This window comes from Heptranchias perlo, unplaced genomic scaffold (assembly GCF_035084215.1).
Source record: "Heptranchias perlo isolate sHepPer1 unplaced genomic scaffold, sHepPer1.hap1 HAP1_SCAFFOLD_118, whole genome shotgun sequence".
Lineage (NCBI taxonomy): Eukaryota > Metazoa > Chordata > Chondrichthyes > Hexanchiformes > Hexanchidae > Heptranchias > Heptranchias perlo.
In genome coordinates this window covers 477,222-494,586 of record NW_027138407.1, presented here as the reverse complement: position 1 = coordinate 494,586, position 17,365 = coordinate 477,222, and the positions used below count along the sequence as shown (strand labels likewise).

The window sequence follows — 17,365 nt, the reverse complement described above, 5'->3', positions numbered from 1 at the left end:
CCAGGCCCCGCCCCTCCCCTCCCCCCCTCCCCTCCCCCTCCCCCGGGGCCCGGTCCCCCCCCTCGGGCCCGGGCGGTCTCCGCCCTCCTCCCCCTCCGCCCGGCCCACCGAGAGAGCCGGCCCCCCGCCCAGGTCGAAGGTGCAGCGGAGCTCGGCGCAGGCCGGGCCCCGGTCTCCGCGGCGACCGTCGGCCGGGCCCCCCCCCCGCCGCCGCCGCCGCCCACGACCCCAGCAGCCGCCCCAGGGCCCTCCTGGCCCGGCTCACCTCCCCCTCCCTCCCCCGCAGCACCGCGGCGGCCGGCCCGGCGGCGCCCCCGGGCCGCAGCTCCACTCCCACCCCCAGCCCGGCCAGGACCAGGGCCTCCCGGGCCCGGCGCAGGGCCTCCAGCTGGGAGCCGGCCAGCTCCATGTCCTCCCGGGCGTGGCCCAGAGCCCGGACGCACCTCTCGACCCCCCGGCCCAGGTGGCGGACCTGGTCCCCGTAGCCCGCCACCAGCAGGCGGGCGCGGCCCCGCCCGGTGCCCTGGACCTCCACCCACGCCCCCTTCCCCTTCAGCCTCTCCCGCACCAGGTGGCCCAGGATCCGCAGGTCCTCCAGGGTCCCCCCGGCCTCGCCCGCCTCGAAGACCCTGCTGGACACGGCCCCCCGGAGCGCCCCCGCCGCCCCCTCCAAGTCGTCGGACTCCAGCCCCCAGACGGCCGCCCCCTCCACCGCCGCCCGGACCCCCGAGCCCCGCAGGATCAGGGCCTCCAGCTCGCCGGCGCCCCTCCCCGCCAGGAAGCGGGCCTCGCCCTCCGAGAACCCCGGCCGCCTCTCCCCCAGCCGGCTCACCAGCCCGTGGACCCGCCGGTGGGCCTCCCGCACCCGGCCCCTGGGCCCCCGGAAGGCCAGCAGGCAGCGGCTGTCCGGCGGCGAGGCCTCCACCGACGGGAACTCCCCCGCCACCTCCCCCTCGAAGAGCCGGCGGTAGATCCGGTGGGCCCGGAGAAAGGGCGCCGCCCCGGGGCGCTCCCGGAAGAGCTCGCCCGGCCCCCGCTCCAAGGAGGCCCGAGCGGCCGCGACCAGGGCCTCGACCACGTCGCCCGCCGCGCCCGACACGGAGACGGAGCGGCCCCCACTTTCCCGGCGGACCCTCGCGGCCCCGGGAGGAGCGTCCAGCAGCGACGCCATCATCGAGGGGTGGGTTTCGTAGTGCACCAGCTCCTGCCCCTCGAACTCCTGAAAGCCGGCTCCCGAGCCGGCCATGTCCATTAGCCAGGAGAAGTGCGTCATGCTCACTCGGACGACACAGGCCTCGTCGTCCTCCCGAGGGCCTTGGACGAGGAGGTCGCCGACCGTCGTGTCCTCCCCCTGGGGTCTGGGATCAACCAACAGCATCGTCCCTCCCATTGTACTTTCTGGCCTCCCTTCATCTTGAACAGAAGATAAAAGAAGATTGGTGGGTTGGGTTGGTTGGTTGGTTGGTGACACTCTCTCCCCTCCCAATCACAATGTTGTCGGCCCCGGACACCCCAAAGGGCTGCCCTCAAACGTGGGCATAGGGCCCCCCTTTATCTGCAAAGAGTCCAACGCTCCTCCAATCCTGGCCTCTTGCGCATCCCCCGATTTTAATGGCTCCCACCATTGGCGGCCGCCGAGAACCTGAGCTCTGGAACTCCCTCCCTCAGCCTCTCCGCCTTCTCTACCTCACTCTCCTCCTTTAAGATGCTCCTTGAAACCTACCTTTTTTTGACCGAGCTTTTGGTCACCTGCCTCCTCCCCTGGCTCGGTGTCATTTTTTTTTTTGTCTGATTTACGCTGCTGCCAAGCGCTCGGGGACGTTTTAGTACATTGAAGGCGCTATATAAATGCACATTGTTGTTGTTTCAGGCGTGGGCCCTGGACAGCCTCTTTTTCCGCCATCACCAGTATGGCGGGCGACGCACCTCCGGTGGGGAATGTGAGCGCGCACGCCTCACCCGCCCGCCATATCGGACGTCCGGTAAAAACGGGCGCGGCGTCAACCGATTTCTAGGCCGGGGTGATTTTGTCTAGGGTTTTGGCCTGGTAGCTGTCCCTGTAAAACTCAGCTGTTGTGTGCTTAAGGGAGTTAAGCAGCCAAAGTCTTTTTTTTGTTATTCGTTCATGGGATGTGGGCGTCGCTGGCGAGGCCGGCATTTATTGCCCATCCCTAATTGCCACCAAGCTTCTCCTGGTGCAGTGGGTGTGGTTATTGTCTCTTTGGCAACAGGTCGGAGAGGAAAATCTCACGAGAAGGGACAGTTTGCAAATCACAGAGGAGATCGGTTGATATCCCCAAAAGACAGGAGAAACACCCCGTGTGTTTAAAGCTCTTTTACAAAGGATGAGTTCAGTTCCCAATGTTGCAATCTCCTTCGATAAAGCTATGAATATATCACGGTTACACGACAGCACTTAACTTTCAAAGATTGGAGTGGGATCTTACAACGAAATAAGAGAATCTTGTACGTCAAAGCGCCTTTAAGGGGAAGGAAACCTGCCGTTCTTACCCGGCCTCTATGTGACTCCAGTCCCCAGACTCAAGGAGGTCGACTCTTAACTGCCCTCCAAAGTCACATCATCATTGAGTCGACAGCACAGAAACAGGCCATTCGGCCCAACAGGTCCATGCCGGTGTTTATGCTCCACACGAGCCTCCTCCCTCCCTACTTCATCTCCCCCTCTCACTCTATCCTTCTATTCCTTTCTCACTCATGTGTTTATTGAGCTTCCCCCTTAAATCCATCTACACTATTCGCCTCAACTACTCCTTGTGGGAGCGAGTTCCACATTCTCACCACTCTCTGGGGAAAGAAGTTTCTCCTGAATTCCCGGTTGGATTTATTAATCTCCCCCCGCAAGTAGAAACATTTTCTCTACGTCTACCCTATCGAACCCTTTCATAATCTTAAAGACCTGAATCAGGTCACCCCTCAGTCTTCTCTTTTCTAGAGAAAAGAGCCCCAGGCTGTTCAGCTTTTCCTGATAGGTGGAACCTCTCAGTTCTGGTATCATCCTTGTAAATCTTTTTTGCACTTTCTCCAGTGTCTCTATATCCTTTTTATAATATGGAGACCAGAACTGTTCACAGTGCTCCGAGTGTGGTCTAACCAAGGTTCTATACAAGTTTAACATAACTTCTCTGCTTTTCAATTCTATCCCTCTAGAAATGAACCCCAGTACTTGGTTTCCTTTTTTATGGCCTTATTAACCTGCGTTGCTACATTTAGTGCCTAGCAAAGCCACTCAGCTGTACATTACGAGTGTGATGGAATACTCTCCACTTGCCTGGATGAGTGCAGCTCCAACAACACTCAAGAAGCTCGACACCATCCAGGACAAAGCTGTCCACGTGATTGGCACCCCATCCATCACCCTAAACATTCACTCCCTTCACCACCGGCGCACAGTGGCTGCAGTGTGTACCATCCACAGGATGCACTGCAGCAACTCGCCAAGGCTTCTTCGACAGCACCTCCCAAACCCGCCACCTCTACCTCCTAGAAGGACAAGGGCAGCAGGCACATGGGAACAACACCACCTGCACGTTCCCCTCCAAGTCACACACCTTCCCGATATGGAAATATATCGGCCGTTCCTTCATCGTCGCTGGGTCAAAATCCTGGAACTCCCTTCCTAACAGCACTGTGGGAGAACCTTCACCACAGGGACTGCAGCGGTTCAAGAAGGCGGCTCACCACCACCTTCTCAAGGGGCAATTAGGGATGGGCAATGAATGCCGGCCTCGCCAGCGATGTCCAATGAAAAAAATTGACCTTGTTCATTTGGGCACATTACCGAAAGCTGTATTCGGATCTCAAGGCAATGCTAGACACTCTGGAGGGAATGAGAAGGTAGCACTCTCCTTTTTTGAGTGATGGAAGATTTGCGCACAGCAAGATCCCACAAACAGCAATGAGATAAATGAGCAGATCATCTGTTTTTTTTAAACGATGTTGGTCGGGGGATAAGTATTGGCCCCAGGACACCGGGGAGAACTCCCCCCACCGCCTCCCTGCTTTCCTTCCAATAGGAATCTTTCACGTCCACCTGAGAGGGCAGACGGGGCCCTCGGTTTTAACGTCTCGTCCGAAAGACGGCACCTCCGATTATGGGGGCTTGAGCCTCGACCTTCCGAGAGTGAGTGCTACTGAGACGAGGCGGACACCTTAGAAAAGAGAACCTTTCGGGAAGGAAACCCGCCGTTCCTACCTGGTCTAGTTAGACGATAACCACAAGGCTAACACTTACCTAAAGAAGAGCCTAGCTGCGACACGGCTGAGCCTTTGGTTCGGAGCCGGCAATAACCGAGGAGGTACATGGCGGTCCTCGAAAGGGCTGCGTAGATCCACAGCAGACGGGAGATTCCCTCTCTGAGAACTAGTAACAGAACCCGGTGTTAGTAACCTGTCTGGAGAAGGCGTCTGTGACCAGGGGGGACAAATTTCTTTCCACTCTTACAACTCTACAAACTCCCGTCACACCAGCGGACGTCAGCCAGAACACGCGAAGGCTGCAGCCATTGGCGGATCTGGAATGGTCCTGTGGACACTGGCTGCTCCTGATCGTAGGAGCGGGAAGGAGGGGTGAAAGAGTGTCAGTGTGTGAGTGTGTGTGTGTGTGTGTGTGTGTGTGTGTGAGTGTACCCACCTCTGTGCATGTGTATATGTGACTGTCTTGCCTGTAACTCTGCTGCCCCCGTATCCTAACTCCCACCAAGTCCCGTTCACCCATCAACCCACCTGTGCTCGCTGGACCTACACTGGCTCCCGGTCCGGCAACGCCTCGAATTTAAAATTCCCATCCTCGTTTTCGAATCCCTCCATGGCCATCCCCTCGCCGCCCTCCCCCACCTCCTCCAGCCCAAAAACCCTCCGAGATCTCCGCGCTCCTCCAATTCTGGCCTCCTGCGCATCCCCCGATTTTAATCGCTCCACCATCGGCGGCCGTGCCTTCAGCTGCCCGGGCCCTAAGCTCTGGAATTCCCTCCCTAAGCCTCTCCGCCTCTCTCTCCTCCTTTAAGACCCTCCTTAAAACCTACCTCTTTGACCGAGCGATTTGTTTGTGTATATGTGTGTCTGTGTATCAGTGTGTGCAAATGCATGTGTCTGTGTGTATGTGTATAGGTGTCTGTGTCTGCGTATATATGTGACTGTACATGTCTGTGTGTGTATGTACCCCAGGTCCCAGAGAGTGTGAGGCTAGTGGCTGACCCACTGTCCCACCCCAGTCCCCCATCAGAGAGAGAGAGAGAGGAGACCCTTCACCCCCTCCGTCTGGGGCTGGATTTGACCGCAGGTCAGGGGAGGAGGTCAGCGTCTTTCCAGCGGCACCATCGCACTCCGACGAAGGGCACCGTTTACACACAAGAATGGAAGCCGCAAGTCAGCTGATGCAGAAAATGCCGGGAAAGCGACTCACCGTTGAGAATATCCGCGGAGCTTAACGCGCGGCAGGCGGCCCGCGCCCGCGCCCTGAGACCGCAGGAGTACGTCTGGGGGATCCATCGGATGTGCAAGGGCGTCCGGCGCTGGTTCAGGCCCCGACGCATGTCGGCGGTGGGACGCTGATGTTTCCCCCTGCAGCGAGGTCAAGACCAAACCAGTCAGAACAAGAACGAAAGCAGTGGGACCCTCGGAAACAGGCTTCACCACCACCCCACCCCCCCCCCCCGCCGCCTCCCATTCACCAGAGTCGCATAATCCCCACCCAACACCATCCAACCACCCACCACACGCTCCAGGCCTTTCGACACATTCCCCGTCGTGGCTCAGTCGTCAGCACCATCACTTCAGAGTCAGGATGGCCGCGGGTTCATGGTCCCACTCCGGAGACTTGAGCCCATAATCGCAAGGCCAACGCTCCCCGGTTGCCAGCACTGAGGGAGCGCTGCACTGCCGGAGGCGCCGTCTTTCGGGATGAGACGTTAAACCCCAGGGTTGCGTCTGCCCCTCTCGGGTGGGATGGAAACGAGCCCAAGGCCGCCATGAGCGGGGTGAGAGGGGGGGGGGGGTGGAGTTCTCCCCCATGTCCTGGGCCAATATTTATCCCTCAACCAACGTCAATAAAATAAACAATATCTGGTCATTATCACATTGCTGTTTGGGTACAAATTGGCTGCTGCATTGCCGACAATATGACAATGAATATCCTTAGAATCATAGAATGATACAGCATAGAAGGAGGCCATTCGGCCCATCGTGCCTGGGCCGGCTCTTTGAAAGAGCTATCCAATTAGTCCCATTCCCTCTGCCCTTTCCCTGTCGCCCTGCAAATTTTCCCCCTTCAAGTATTTATCCAATTCCCTTTTGAAAGTTATTATTGAATCTGCTTCCACCGCCCTTTCAGGCAGTGAATTCCAGATCATCACAACTCGCTGCGTAAAAAAATGTTTCCTCATGTCGCCTCTGGTTCTTTTGCTGATTACCGTCAATCTGTGTCCTCTGGTTACTGACCCTTCTGCCACTGGAAACAGTTTCTCCTTATTTACTCTTATGAAAACCCTTCGTGATTTTGAACACCTCCATCAAATCTCCCCTTAACCTTCTCTGCTCTAAAGTTAAAAACAGTGGATGTCCAAAGGGACTTAGGGGTTCAGGTACATAGATCATTGAAGTGTCATGAACAGGTGCAGAAAATAAGCAATAGGGCTAATGGAAAGCTGGCCTTCATATCGAGAGGACTAGAGTACAAGGGGGCAGAAGTTATGCTGCAGCTGTACAAAACCCTGGTTAGACCGCACCTGGAGTACTGTGAGCAGTTCTGGGCACCGCACCTTCGGAAGGACATATTGGCCTTGGAGGGAGTGCAGCGTAGGTTTACTAGAATGATACCCGGACTTCAAGGGTTAAGTTACGATGAGAGATTACACAAATTGGGGTTGTATTCTCCGGAGTTTCGAAGGTTAAGGGGCGATCTGATCGAGGTTTATAAGATATTAAGGGGAACAGATAGGGTGGATAGAGAGAAACTATTTCCGCTGGTTGGGGATTCTAGGAGTAGGGGGCACAGTCTAAAAATTAGAGCCAGACCTTTCAGGAGCAAGATTAGAAAACACTTCTACACACAAAGGGTGGTAGAAGTTTGGAACTCTCTTCCGCAAACAGCAATTGATACGAGCTCAATCGCTAAATTTAAATCTGAGATGGATAGCTTTTTGGCAACCAAAGGTATTAAGGGATATGGGCCAAAGGCAGGTATATGGAGTTAGATGACAGATCAGCCATGATCTTATCAAATGGCGGAGCAGGCTCGAGGGGCTGAATGGCCTACTCCTATGTTCTTATGAGAACAACCCCAGTTTCTCCAGTCTCTCCACATAACTGAAGTCCCTCATCCCTGGTCCCATTCTAGTAAATCTCCTCTGCACCCTCTCTAAGGCCTTGACATCCTTCCTAAAGTGCGGGGCCGAGAATTGGACCCAATACTCCAGCTGGGGCCCTAACCAGTGTTTTGTAAAGGTTCAGCATAACTCCCTTGCTTTTGTACTCTGTGCCTCTACTAATAAATTCAAGCATCAGGTATGCTTTTTCGAACAGCCTTCTCAACTTGTCCTGCCACCTTCGAAGATTTTGTGTACGCACACCCCCAGGTCTCTCTGTTCCTGCACCCCCTGTTAAAATTTGTACCATTTACTCTGTAAGGTCCTGCGGCCGTGAAAGGTGCGACATTAATGCAAGTCTGTTCTTTTTCCTTCCTGCTGTCTGACGCCTTTCACGACCTCCCGGACGTCTCAAAGCGCTTCACAGCCAAAGAAGAACTTTGAAGAGGTACCGCTGAACCTCTCGTGGAGTCCTCGAGCTGTTTGAACAGGAAGTTGTGGGTGCAGGTGCCGATGCCTGGTGTTTGCATTGGGTCGAGCTGGCATTCTCTCACACCCAAATCATTCGAAACCTGGGCCCTTGCCAACAGTCATCGCTCAGTATTAAGGCACTGCTCCAATTTGGAATGCGGGAGCAGGTTTGGTACTTTGAAAACTCCTTCAAAGTATTTTTAGAAGGAGGTGTTTCCTCCCAGTGAGATGAAGACGGAAAATATTGCCTGCGCAACTTCATTGGCACAGAGCCGTAGAGGTTTACAGCATCGAAGGAAGTCATTCGGCCCGTCATGTCTGTGCCAGCTCTTCGCTGGTTCAATCCCAAACTAATTCCACTGCCCCACTCTCTCCCCATAGTCCTGTATCAATCCCAAACTAATCCCACTGCCCCGCTCTCTCCCCATAGTCCTGTATCAATCTCACACTAAACCCACTGCCCCACTCTCTCCCCATAACTCTGTGTCAATCTCCCACGAACCCCACTGCCCCACTCTCTCCCCATAGTCCTGTATCAATCCCACACTAATCCCACTGCCCCACTCTCTCCCCATTGTCCTGTATCAATCTCACACTAATCCCACTGCCCCACTCTCTCCCCATTGTCCTGTATCAATCTCACACTAATCCCACTGCCCCACCCTCTCCCCATAGTCCTGTATCAATCTCACACTAATCCCACTGCCCCACTCTCCCCATAGTCTTGTATCAATCTCACACTAATCCCACTGCCCCACTCTCTCCCCATAGTCCTGTATCAATCTCACACTAATCCCACTGCCCCACTCTCCCCATAGTCTTGTATCAATCTCACACTAATCCCACTGCCCCACTCTCTCCCCATAGTCCTGTATCAATCTCACACTAATCCCACTGCCCCACCCTCTCCCCATAGTCCTGTATCAATCTCACACTAATCCCACTGCCCCACTCTCTCCCCATAGTCCTGTATCAATCTCACACTAATCCCACTCCCCCACTCTCTCCCCATAGTCCTGTATCAATATCACACTAATCCCACTGTCCCACTCTCTCCCCATTGTCCTGTATCAATCTCACACTAATCCCACTGCCCCACTCTCCCCCCATAGTCCTGTATCAATCCCACACTAATCCCACTGCCCCATTATATCCCCATAGTCCTGTATCAATCTCACACTAATCCCACTGCCCCACTCTCCCCATAGTCTTGTATCAATCTCACACTAATCCCACTGCCCCACTCTCTCCCCATAGTCCTGTATCAATCTCACACTAATCCCACTGCCCCACCCTCTCCCCATAGTCCTGTATCAATCTCACACTAATCCCACTGCCCCACTCTCTCCCCATAGTCCTGTATCAATCTCACACTAATCCCACTCCCCCACTCTCTCCCCATAGTCCTGTATCAATATCACACTAATCCCACTGTCCCACTCTCTCCCCATTGTCCTGTATCAATCTCACACTAATCCCACTGCCCCACTCTCCCCCCATAGTCCTGTATCAATCCCACACTAATCCCACTGCCCCATTATATCCCCACAGTCCTGTATCAATATCACACTAATCCCACTGCCCCACTCTCTGCTCATAGTCCTGTATCAATCTCACATTAATCCCACTCCCCCACTCTCCCCATAGTCCTGTATCAATCCCACACTAATCCCACTGCCCCACTCTCTCCCCATTGTCCTGTATCAATCTCACACTAATCCCACTGCCCCGCTCTCTCCCCATAGTCCTGTATCAATCCCACACTAATCCCACTGCCCCACTCTCTCCCCATTGTCCTGTATCAATCTCACACTAATCCCACTGCCCCACCCTCTCCCCATAGTCCTGTATCAATCTCACACTAATCCCACTGCCCCACTCTCTCCCCATAGTCCTGTATCAATCTCACACTAATGCCACTGCCCCACTCTCTCCCCATAGTCCTGTATCAATCTCACACTAATCCCACTGCCCCACTCTCTCCCCATAGCCCTGTATCAATCCCACACTAATCCCACTGCCCCACTCTCCCCATAGTCCTGTATCAATCTCACACTAATCCCACTGCCCCACTCTCTCCCCATAGTCCTGTATCAATCTCACACTAATCCCACTCCCCCACTCTCTCCCCATAGTCCTGTATCAATCCCACACTAATCCCACTGCCCCACTCTCTCCCCATAGTCCTGTATCAATCTCACAATAATCCCACTGCCCCACTCTCTCCCCATAGTCCTGTATCAATCTCACACTAATCCCACTGCCCCACTCTCTCCCCATAGTCCTGTATCAATCTCACACTAATCCCACTCCCCCACTCTCTCCCCATAGTCCTGTATCAATCTCACACTAATCCCACTCCCCCACTCTCTCCCCATAGTCCTGTATCAATCTCACACTAATCCCACTGCCCCACTCTCTCCCCATAGCCCTGTATCAATCCCACACTAATCCCACTGCCCCACTCTCTCCCCATAGTCCTGTATCAATCTCACACTAATCCCACTGCCCCACTCTCTCCCCATTGTCCTGTATCAATCTCACACTAATCCCACTGCCCCACTCTCTCCCCATAGTCTTGTATCAATCTCACACTAATCCCACTGCCCCACTCTCTCCCCATTGTCCTGTATCAATCTCACACTAATCCCACTGCCCCACTCTCTCCCCATAGTCCTGTATCAATCCCACACTAATCCCACTGCCCCGCTCTCTCCCCATAGTCTTGTATCAATCTCACACTAATCCCACTGCCCCACTCTCCCCATAGTCCTGTATCAATATCACACTAATCCCACTCCCCCACTCTCTCCCCATAGTCCTGTATCAATCCCACACTAATCCCACTGCCCCACTCTCTCCCCATAGTCCTGTATCAATCCCACACTAATCCCACTCCCCCACTCTCTCCCCATAGTCCTGTATCAATCCCACACTAATCCCACTCCCCCACTCTCTCCCCATAGTCCTGTATCAATCTCACATTAATCCCACTCCCCCACTCTCTCCCCATAGTCCTGTATCAATCTCACACTAATCCCACTGCCCCACTCTCTCCCCATAGTCCTGTATCAATCCCACACTAATCCCACTCCCCCACTCTCTCCCCATAGTCCTGTATCAATCTCACACTAATCCCACTGCCTCACTCTCTCCCCATTATCTTGTATCAATCCCACACTAATCCCACTGCCCCACTCTCTCCCCATAGTCCTGTATCAATCTCACACTAATCCCACTGCCCCACTCTCTCCCCATAGTCCTGTATCAATCTCACACTAATCCCACTGCCCCACTCTCTCCCCATTGCCCCGTCTCTATCCCAAACTACAGGCCTATAGGGAGGGACTGGTCATGTGGCATTACAGCTGGTCTTGTGCTCGTCATAGAATCATAGAATCATAGAAGTTACAACATGGAAACAGGCCCTTCGGCCCAACATGTCCATGTCGCCCAGTTTACACCACTAAGCTAGTCCCAATTGCCTGCACTTGGCCCACATCCCTCGACACCCATCCTCCCCAAGTAACTGTCCAAATGCTTTTCAAAAGACAAAATTGTACCCGCCTCTACTACTGCCTCTGGCAGCTCGTTCCAGACACTCACCACCCTTTGAGTGAAAAAATTGCCCCTCTGGATCCTTTTGTATCTCTCCCCCCCCACCTTAAATCTGTTCCCCCTCGCTATAGACTCCCCTACCTTTGGGAAAAGATTCCGACCATCGACCTTATCTATGCCCCTCATTATTTTATAGACTTCTATAAGATCACCCCTCAACCTCCTACTCTCCAGGGAATAAAGTCCCAGTCTGTCCAACCTCTCCCTGTAAGTCAAACCATCAAGTCCCGGTAGCATCCTAGTAAATCTTTTCTGCACTCTTTCTAGTTCAATAATATCCTTTCTATAATAGGGTGACCAGAACTGTACACAGTACTCCAAGTGTGGCCTCACCAATGCCCTGTACAACTTCAACAAGACATCCCAACTCCTGCATTCAATGTTCTGACCAATGAAACCAAGCATGCCGAATGCCCTCTCCACCACCCTATCCACCTGTGACTCCACTTTCAAGGAGCTATGAGCCTGTACTCCTAGATCTCTTTGTTCTATAACTCTCCCCAACGCCCTACCATTAACGGTGTAGGTCCTGGCCCGATTCGATCCACCAAAATGCATCACCTCACATTTATCTAAATTAAACTCCATCTGCCATTCATTGGCCCACTGGCCCAATTTATCAAGATCCCGTTGCAATCCTAGATAACCTTCTTCACTGTCCACAATGCCACCAATCTTGGTGTCATCTGCAAACTTACTAACCATGCCTCCTAAATTCTCATCCAAATCATTAATATAAATAACAAATAACAGCGGACCCAGCACCGATCCCTGAGGCACACCGCTGGACACAGGCCTCCAGTTTGAAACACAACCCTCTACAACCACCCTCTGTCTTCTGTCGTCAAGCCAATTTTGTATCCAATTGGCTACCTCACCTTGGATCCCATGAGATTTAACCTTATGTAACAACCTACCATGCGGTACCCTGTCAAATGTCATTTAATCAGACTGAACAAATATTTCGTGTGGTAACTAACAATAAAAGTGCCCTCAAGGCAGGGTTGGCCGTATTGGCTCGAAACCATCGTGACAATTCAGCTGCTGACTGATTGCCAGAGTGAGAGAGTGTCTTGAGGTTTCGTTTCCCTCCGCTCTGACAGCCCAGCCGTGAATTCCCCCGTTGCCAAGCAACATGTCCGTCCCAGGCTGAAACGAAACAATGAAACTGAACAGTCTGTGCCAAAACAGGAAGAAAAATGAGATTACGATCGTACAGAACAAAGCAGTGGGGATTAGTGTAGAAACTAATGGGTGGGTATCAGTGTATAATCTAATGGGTGGGTATCAGTGTATAAATTAATGAATGGGGGTCAGTGTATAAATTAATGAGTGGGGGTCAGTGTATAAATTAATGAATGGATATCAGTGTATAAATTAATGAATGGGTGTCAGTGTATAAATTAATGAATGGGGGTCAGTGTATAAATTAATAAATGGGGAATCAGTGTATAAATTAATGAATGGGGGTCAGTGTATAAATTAATGAATGGGGGTCAGTGTATAAATTAATGAACGGGGGTCACTGTATAAATTAATGAATGGGTATCAGTGTATAATCTAATGGGTGGGTATCAGTGTATAAATTAATGAATGGGGAGTCAGTGTATAAATTAATGAATGGGGAATCAGTGTATAAATTAATGAATGGGGGTCAGTGTATAAATTAATGAATGGGGGTCAGTGTATAAATTAATGAATGGGGGTCAGTGTATAAATTAATGAATGGGGGTCAGTGTATAAATTAATGAACGGGGGTCACTGTATAAATTAATGAATGGGTATCAGTGTATAATCTAATGGGTGGGTATCAGTGTATAAATTAATGAATGGGGAGTCAGTGTATAAATTAATGAATGGGGAATCAGTGTATAAATTAATGAATGGGGGTCAGTGTATAAATTAATGAATGGGGGTCAGTGTATAAATTAATGAATGGGGGTCAGTGTATAAATTAATGAATGGGGGTCAGTGTATAAATTAATGAATGGGGTATCAGTGTATAAATTAATGAATGGGGAATCAGTGTATAAATTAATGAATGGGGTATCAGTGTATAAATTAATGAGTGGGGGTCAGTGTATAAATTAATGAATGGGTGTCAGTGTATAAATTAATGAGTGGGGGTCAGTGTATAAATTAATGAATGGATATCAGTGTATAAATTAATGAATGGGGAATCAGTGTATAAATTAATGAATGGGGGTCAGTGTATAAATTAATGAATGGGTGTCAGTGTATAAATTAATGAATGGGGGTCAGTGTATAAATTAATGAATGGGTGTCAGTGTATAAATTAATGAATGGGGGTCGGTGTATAAATTAATGAATGGGGGTCAGTGTATAAATTAATGAATGGGGGTCAGTGTATAAATTAATGAACGGGGGTCACTGTATAAATTAATGAATGGGTATCAGTGTATAATCTAATGGGTGGGTATCAGTGTATAAATTAATGAATGGGGAGTCAGTGTATAGATTAATGAATGGGGGTCAGTGTATAAATTAATGAATGGGGGTCAGTGTATAAATTAATGAATGGGGGTCAGTGTATAAATTAATGAATGGGGGTCAGTGTATAAATTAATGAATGGATATCAGTGTATAAATTAATGAATGGGGAATCAGTGTATAAATTAATGAATGGGGGTCAGTGTATAAATTAATGAATGGGGGTCAGTGTATAAATTAATGAATGGATATCAGTGTATAAATTAATGAATGTGTGTCAGTGTATAAATTAATGAATGGGGGTCAGTGTATAAATTAATGAATGGGGAATCAGTGTATAAATTAATGAATGGGGGTCAGTGTATAAATTAATGAATGGGGGTCAGTGTATAAATTAATGAATGGGGGTCGGTGTATAAATTAATGAATGGGGGTCGGTGTATAAATTAATGTATGGGGGTCAGTGTATAAATTAATGAACGGAGGTCACTGTATAAATTAATGAATGGGTATCAGTGTATAATCTAATGGGTGGGTATCAGTGTATAAATTAATGAATGGGGAGTCAGTGTATAAATTAATGAATGGGGGTCAGTGTATAAATTAATGAATGGGGGTCAGTGTATAAATTAATGAATGGGGGTCAGTGTATAAATTAATGAATGGGGGTCAGTGTATAAATTAATGAATGGGTATCAGTGTATAAATTAATGAATGGGGGTCAGTGTATAAATTCATGAATGGGGGTCAGTGTATAAATTAATGAATGTGGGTCAGTGTATAAATTAATGAACGGGGGTCACTGTATAAATTAATGAATGGGTATCAGTGTATAATCTAATGGGTGGGTATCAGTGTATAAATTAATGAATGGGGAGTCAGTGTATAAATTAATGAATGGGGAATCAGTGTATAAATTAATGAATGGGGGTCAGTGTATAAATTAATGAATGGGGATCAGTGTATAAATTAATGAATGGGGGTCAGTGTATAAATTAATGAATGGGGGTCAGTCTATAAATTAATGAATGGGGTATCAGTGTATAAATTAATGAATGGGGTATCAGTGTATAAATTAATGAATGGGGAATCAGTGTATAAATTAATGAGTGGGTATCAGTGTATAAATTAATGAATGGGGTATCAGTGAATAAATTAATGAATGGGGAATCAGTGTATAAATTCATGAATGGGGGTCAGTGTATAAATTAATGAACGGGGGTCACTGTATAAATTAATGAATGGGTATCAGTGTATAATCTAATGGGTGGGTATCAGTGTATAAATTAATGAATGGGGTATCAGTGTATAAATTAATGAATGGGGGTCAGTGTATAAATTAATGAATGGGGGTCAGTGTATAAATTAATGAACGGGGGTCACTGTATAAATTAATGAATGGGTATCAGTGTATAATCTAATGGGTGGGTATCAGTGTATAAATTAATGAATGGGGAGTCAGTGTATAAATTAATGAATGGGGAATCAGTGTATAAATTAATGAATGGGGGTCAGTGTATAAATTAATGAATGGGGATCAGTGTATAAATTAATGAATGGGGGTCAGTGTATAAATTAATGAATGGGGGTCGGTGTATAAATTAATGAATGGGGGTCGGTGTATAAATTAATGTATGGGGGTCAGTGTATAAATTAATGAACGGGGGTCACTGTATAAATTAATGAATGGGTATCAGTGTATAATCTAATGGGTGGGTATCAGTGTATAAATTAATGAATGGGGAGTCAGTGTATAAATTAATGAATGGGGGTCAGTGTATAAATTAATGAATGGGGGTCAGTGTATAAATTAATGAATGGGGGTCAGTGTATAAATTAATGAATGGGGGTCAGTGTATAAATTAATGAATGGGTATCAGTGTATAAATTAATGAATGGGGGTCAGTGTATAAATTCATGAATGGGGGTCAGTGTATAAATTAATGAATGTGGGTCAGTGTATAAATTAATGAACGGGGGTCACTGTATAAATTAATGAATGGGTATCAGTGTATAATCTAATGGGTGGGTATCAGTGTATAAATTAATGAATGGGGAGTCAGTGTATAAATTAATGAATGGGGAATCAGTGTATAAATTAATGAATGGGGGTCAGTGTATAAATTAATGAATGGGGATCAGTGTATAAATTAATGAATGGGGGTCAGTGTATAAATTAATGAATGGGGGTCAGTCTATAAATTAATGAATGGGGTATCAGTGTATAAATTAATGAATGGGGTATCAGTGTATAAATTAATGAATGGGGAATCAGTGTATAAATTAATGAGTGGGTATCAGTGTATAAATTGATGAATGGGGTATCAGTGAATAAATTAATGAATGGGGAATCAGTGTATAAATTCATGAATGGGGGTCAGTGTATAAATTAATGAACGGGGGTCACTGTATAAATTAATGAATGGGTATCAGTGTATAATCTAATGGGTGGGTATCAGTGTATAAATTAATGAATGGGGTATCAGTGTATAAATTAATGAATGGGGGTCAGTGTATAAATTAATGAATGGGGGTCAGTGTATAAATTAATGAACGGGGGTCACTGTATAAATTAATGAATGGGTATCAGTGTATAATCTAATGGGTGGGTATCAGTGTATAAATTAATGAATGGGGAGTCAGTGTATAAATTAATGAATGGGGAATCAGTGTATAAATTAATGAATGGGGGTCAGTGTATAAATTAATGAATGGGGGTCAGTGTATAAATTGATGAATGGGTATCAGTGTATAAATTAATGAATGGATATCAGTGTATAAATTAATGAATGGGGTATCAGTGTATAAATTAATGAATGGGGGTCAGTGTATAAATTGATGAATGGGTATCAGTGTATAAATTAATGAATGGGGCTCAGTGTATAAATTAATGAATGGGGTATCAGTGTATAAATTAATGAATGGGGGTCAGTGTATAAATTAATGAATGGGGTATCAGTGTATAAATTAATGAATGGGGGTCAGTGTATAAATTAATGAATGGGTATCAGTGTATAAATTAATGAATGGGTATCAGTGTATAAATTAATGAATGGGGGTCAGTGTATAAATTAATGAATGGGGAATCAGTGTATAAATTAATGAATGGGGTATCAGTGTATAAATTAATGAATGGGGTATCAGTGTATAAATTAATGAATGGGGAATCAGTGTATAAATTAATGAGTGGGTATCAGTGTATAAATTAATGAATGGGGTATCAGTGAATAAATTAATGAATGGGGAATCAGTGTATAAATTAATGAATGGGTATCAGTGTATAAATTAATGAATGGGGGTCAGTGTATAAATTAATGAATGGGGTATCAGTGTATAAATTATTGAATGGGGGTCAGTGTATAAATTAATGAATGGGGAATCAGTGTATAAATTAATGAATGGGGTATCAGTGTATAAATTAATGAATGGGGTATCAGTGTATAATTTAATGAATGGGGAATCAGTGTATAAATTAATGAGTGGGTATCAGTGTATAAATTAAT

At 48.1% G+C, this 17,365-nt stretch overlaps 1 protein-coding gene across 1 annotated transcript in view; it reads right to left on the bottom strand.

Moving 5' to 3' along the window:
• Window positions 1-17,365, bottom strand: part of LOC137308021 (protein mono-ADP-ribosyltransferase PARP14-like) — a 65,829-nt gene that overhangs the window by 46,074 nt on the left and 2,390 nt on the right. The window contains exons 2-4 of the mRNA XM_067976980.1: window positions 5,423-5,580; window positions 4,253-4,381; window positions 129-1,413 (exon numbers count right to left, since the gene is read on the bottom strand). Of these exons, the coding sequence (XP_067833081.1) occupies window positions 129-1,413; window positions 4,253-4,381; window positions 5,423-5,552 (1,544 nt within the window). The 5' untranslated portion in view covers window positions 5,553-5,580. The remainder of the gene's footprint in view (window positions 1-128; window positions 1,414-4,252; window positions 4,382-5,422; window positions 5,581-17,365) is intronic.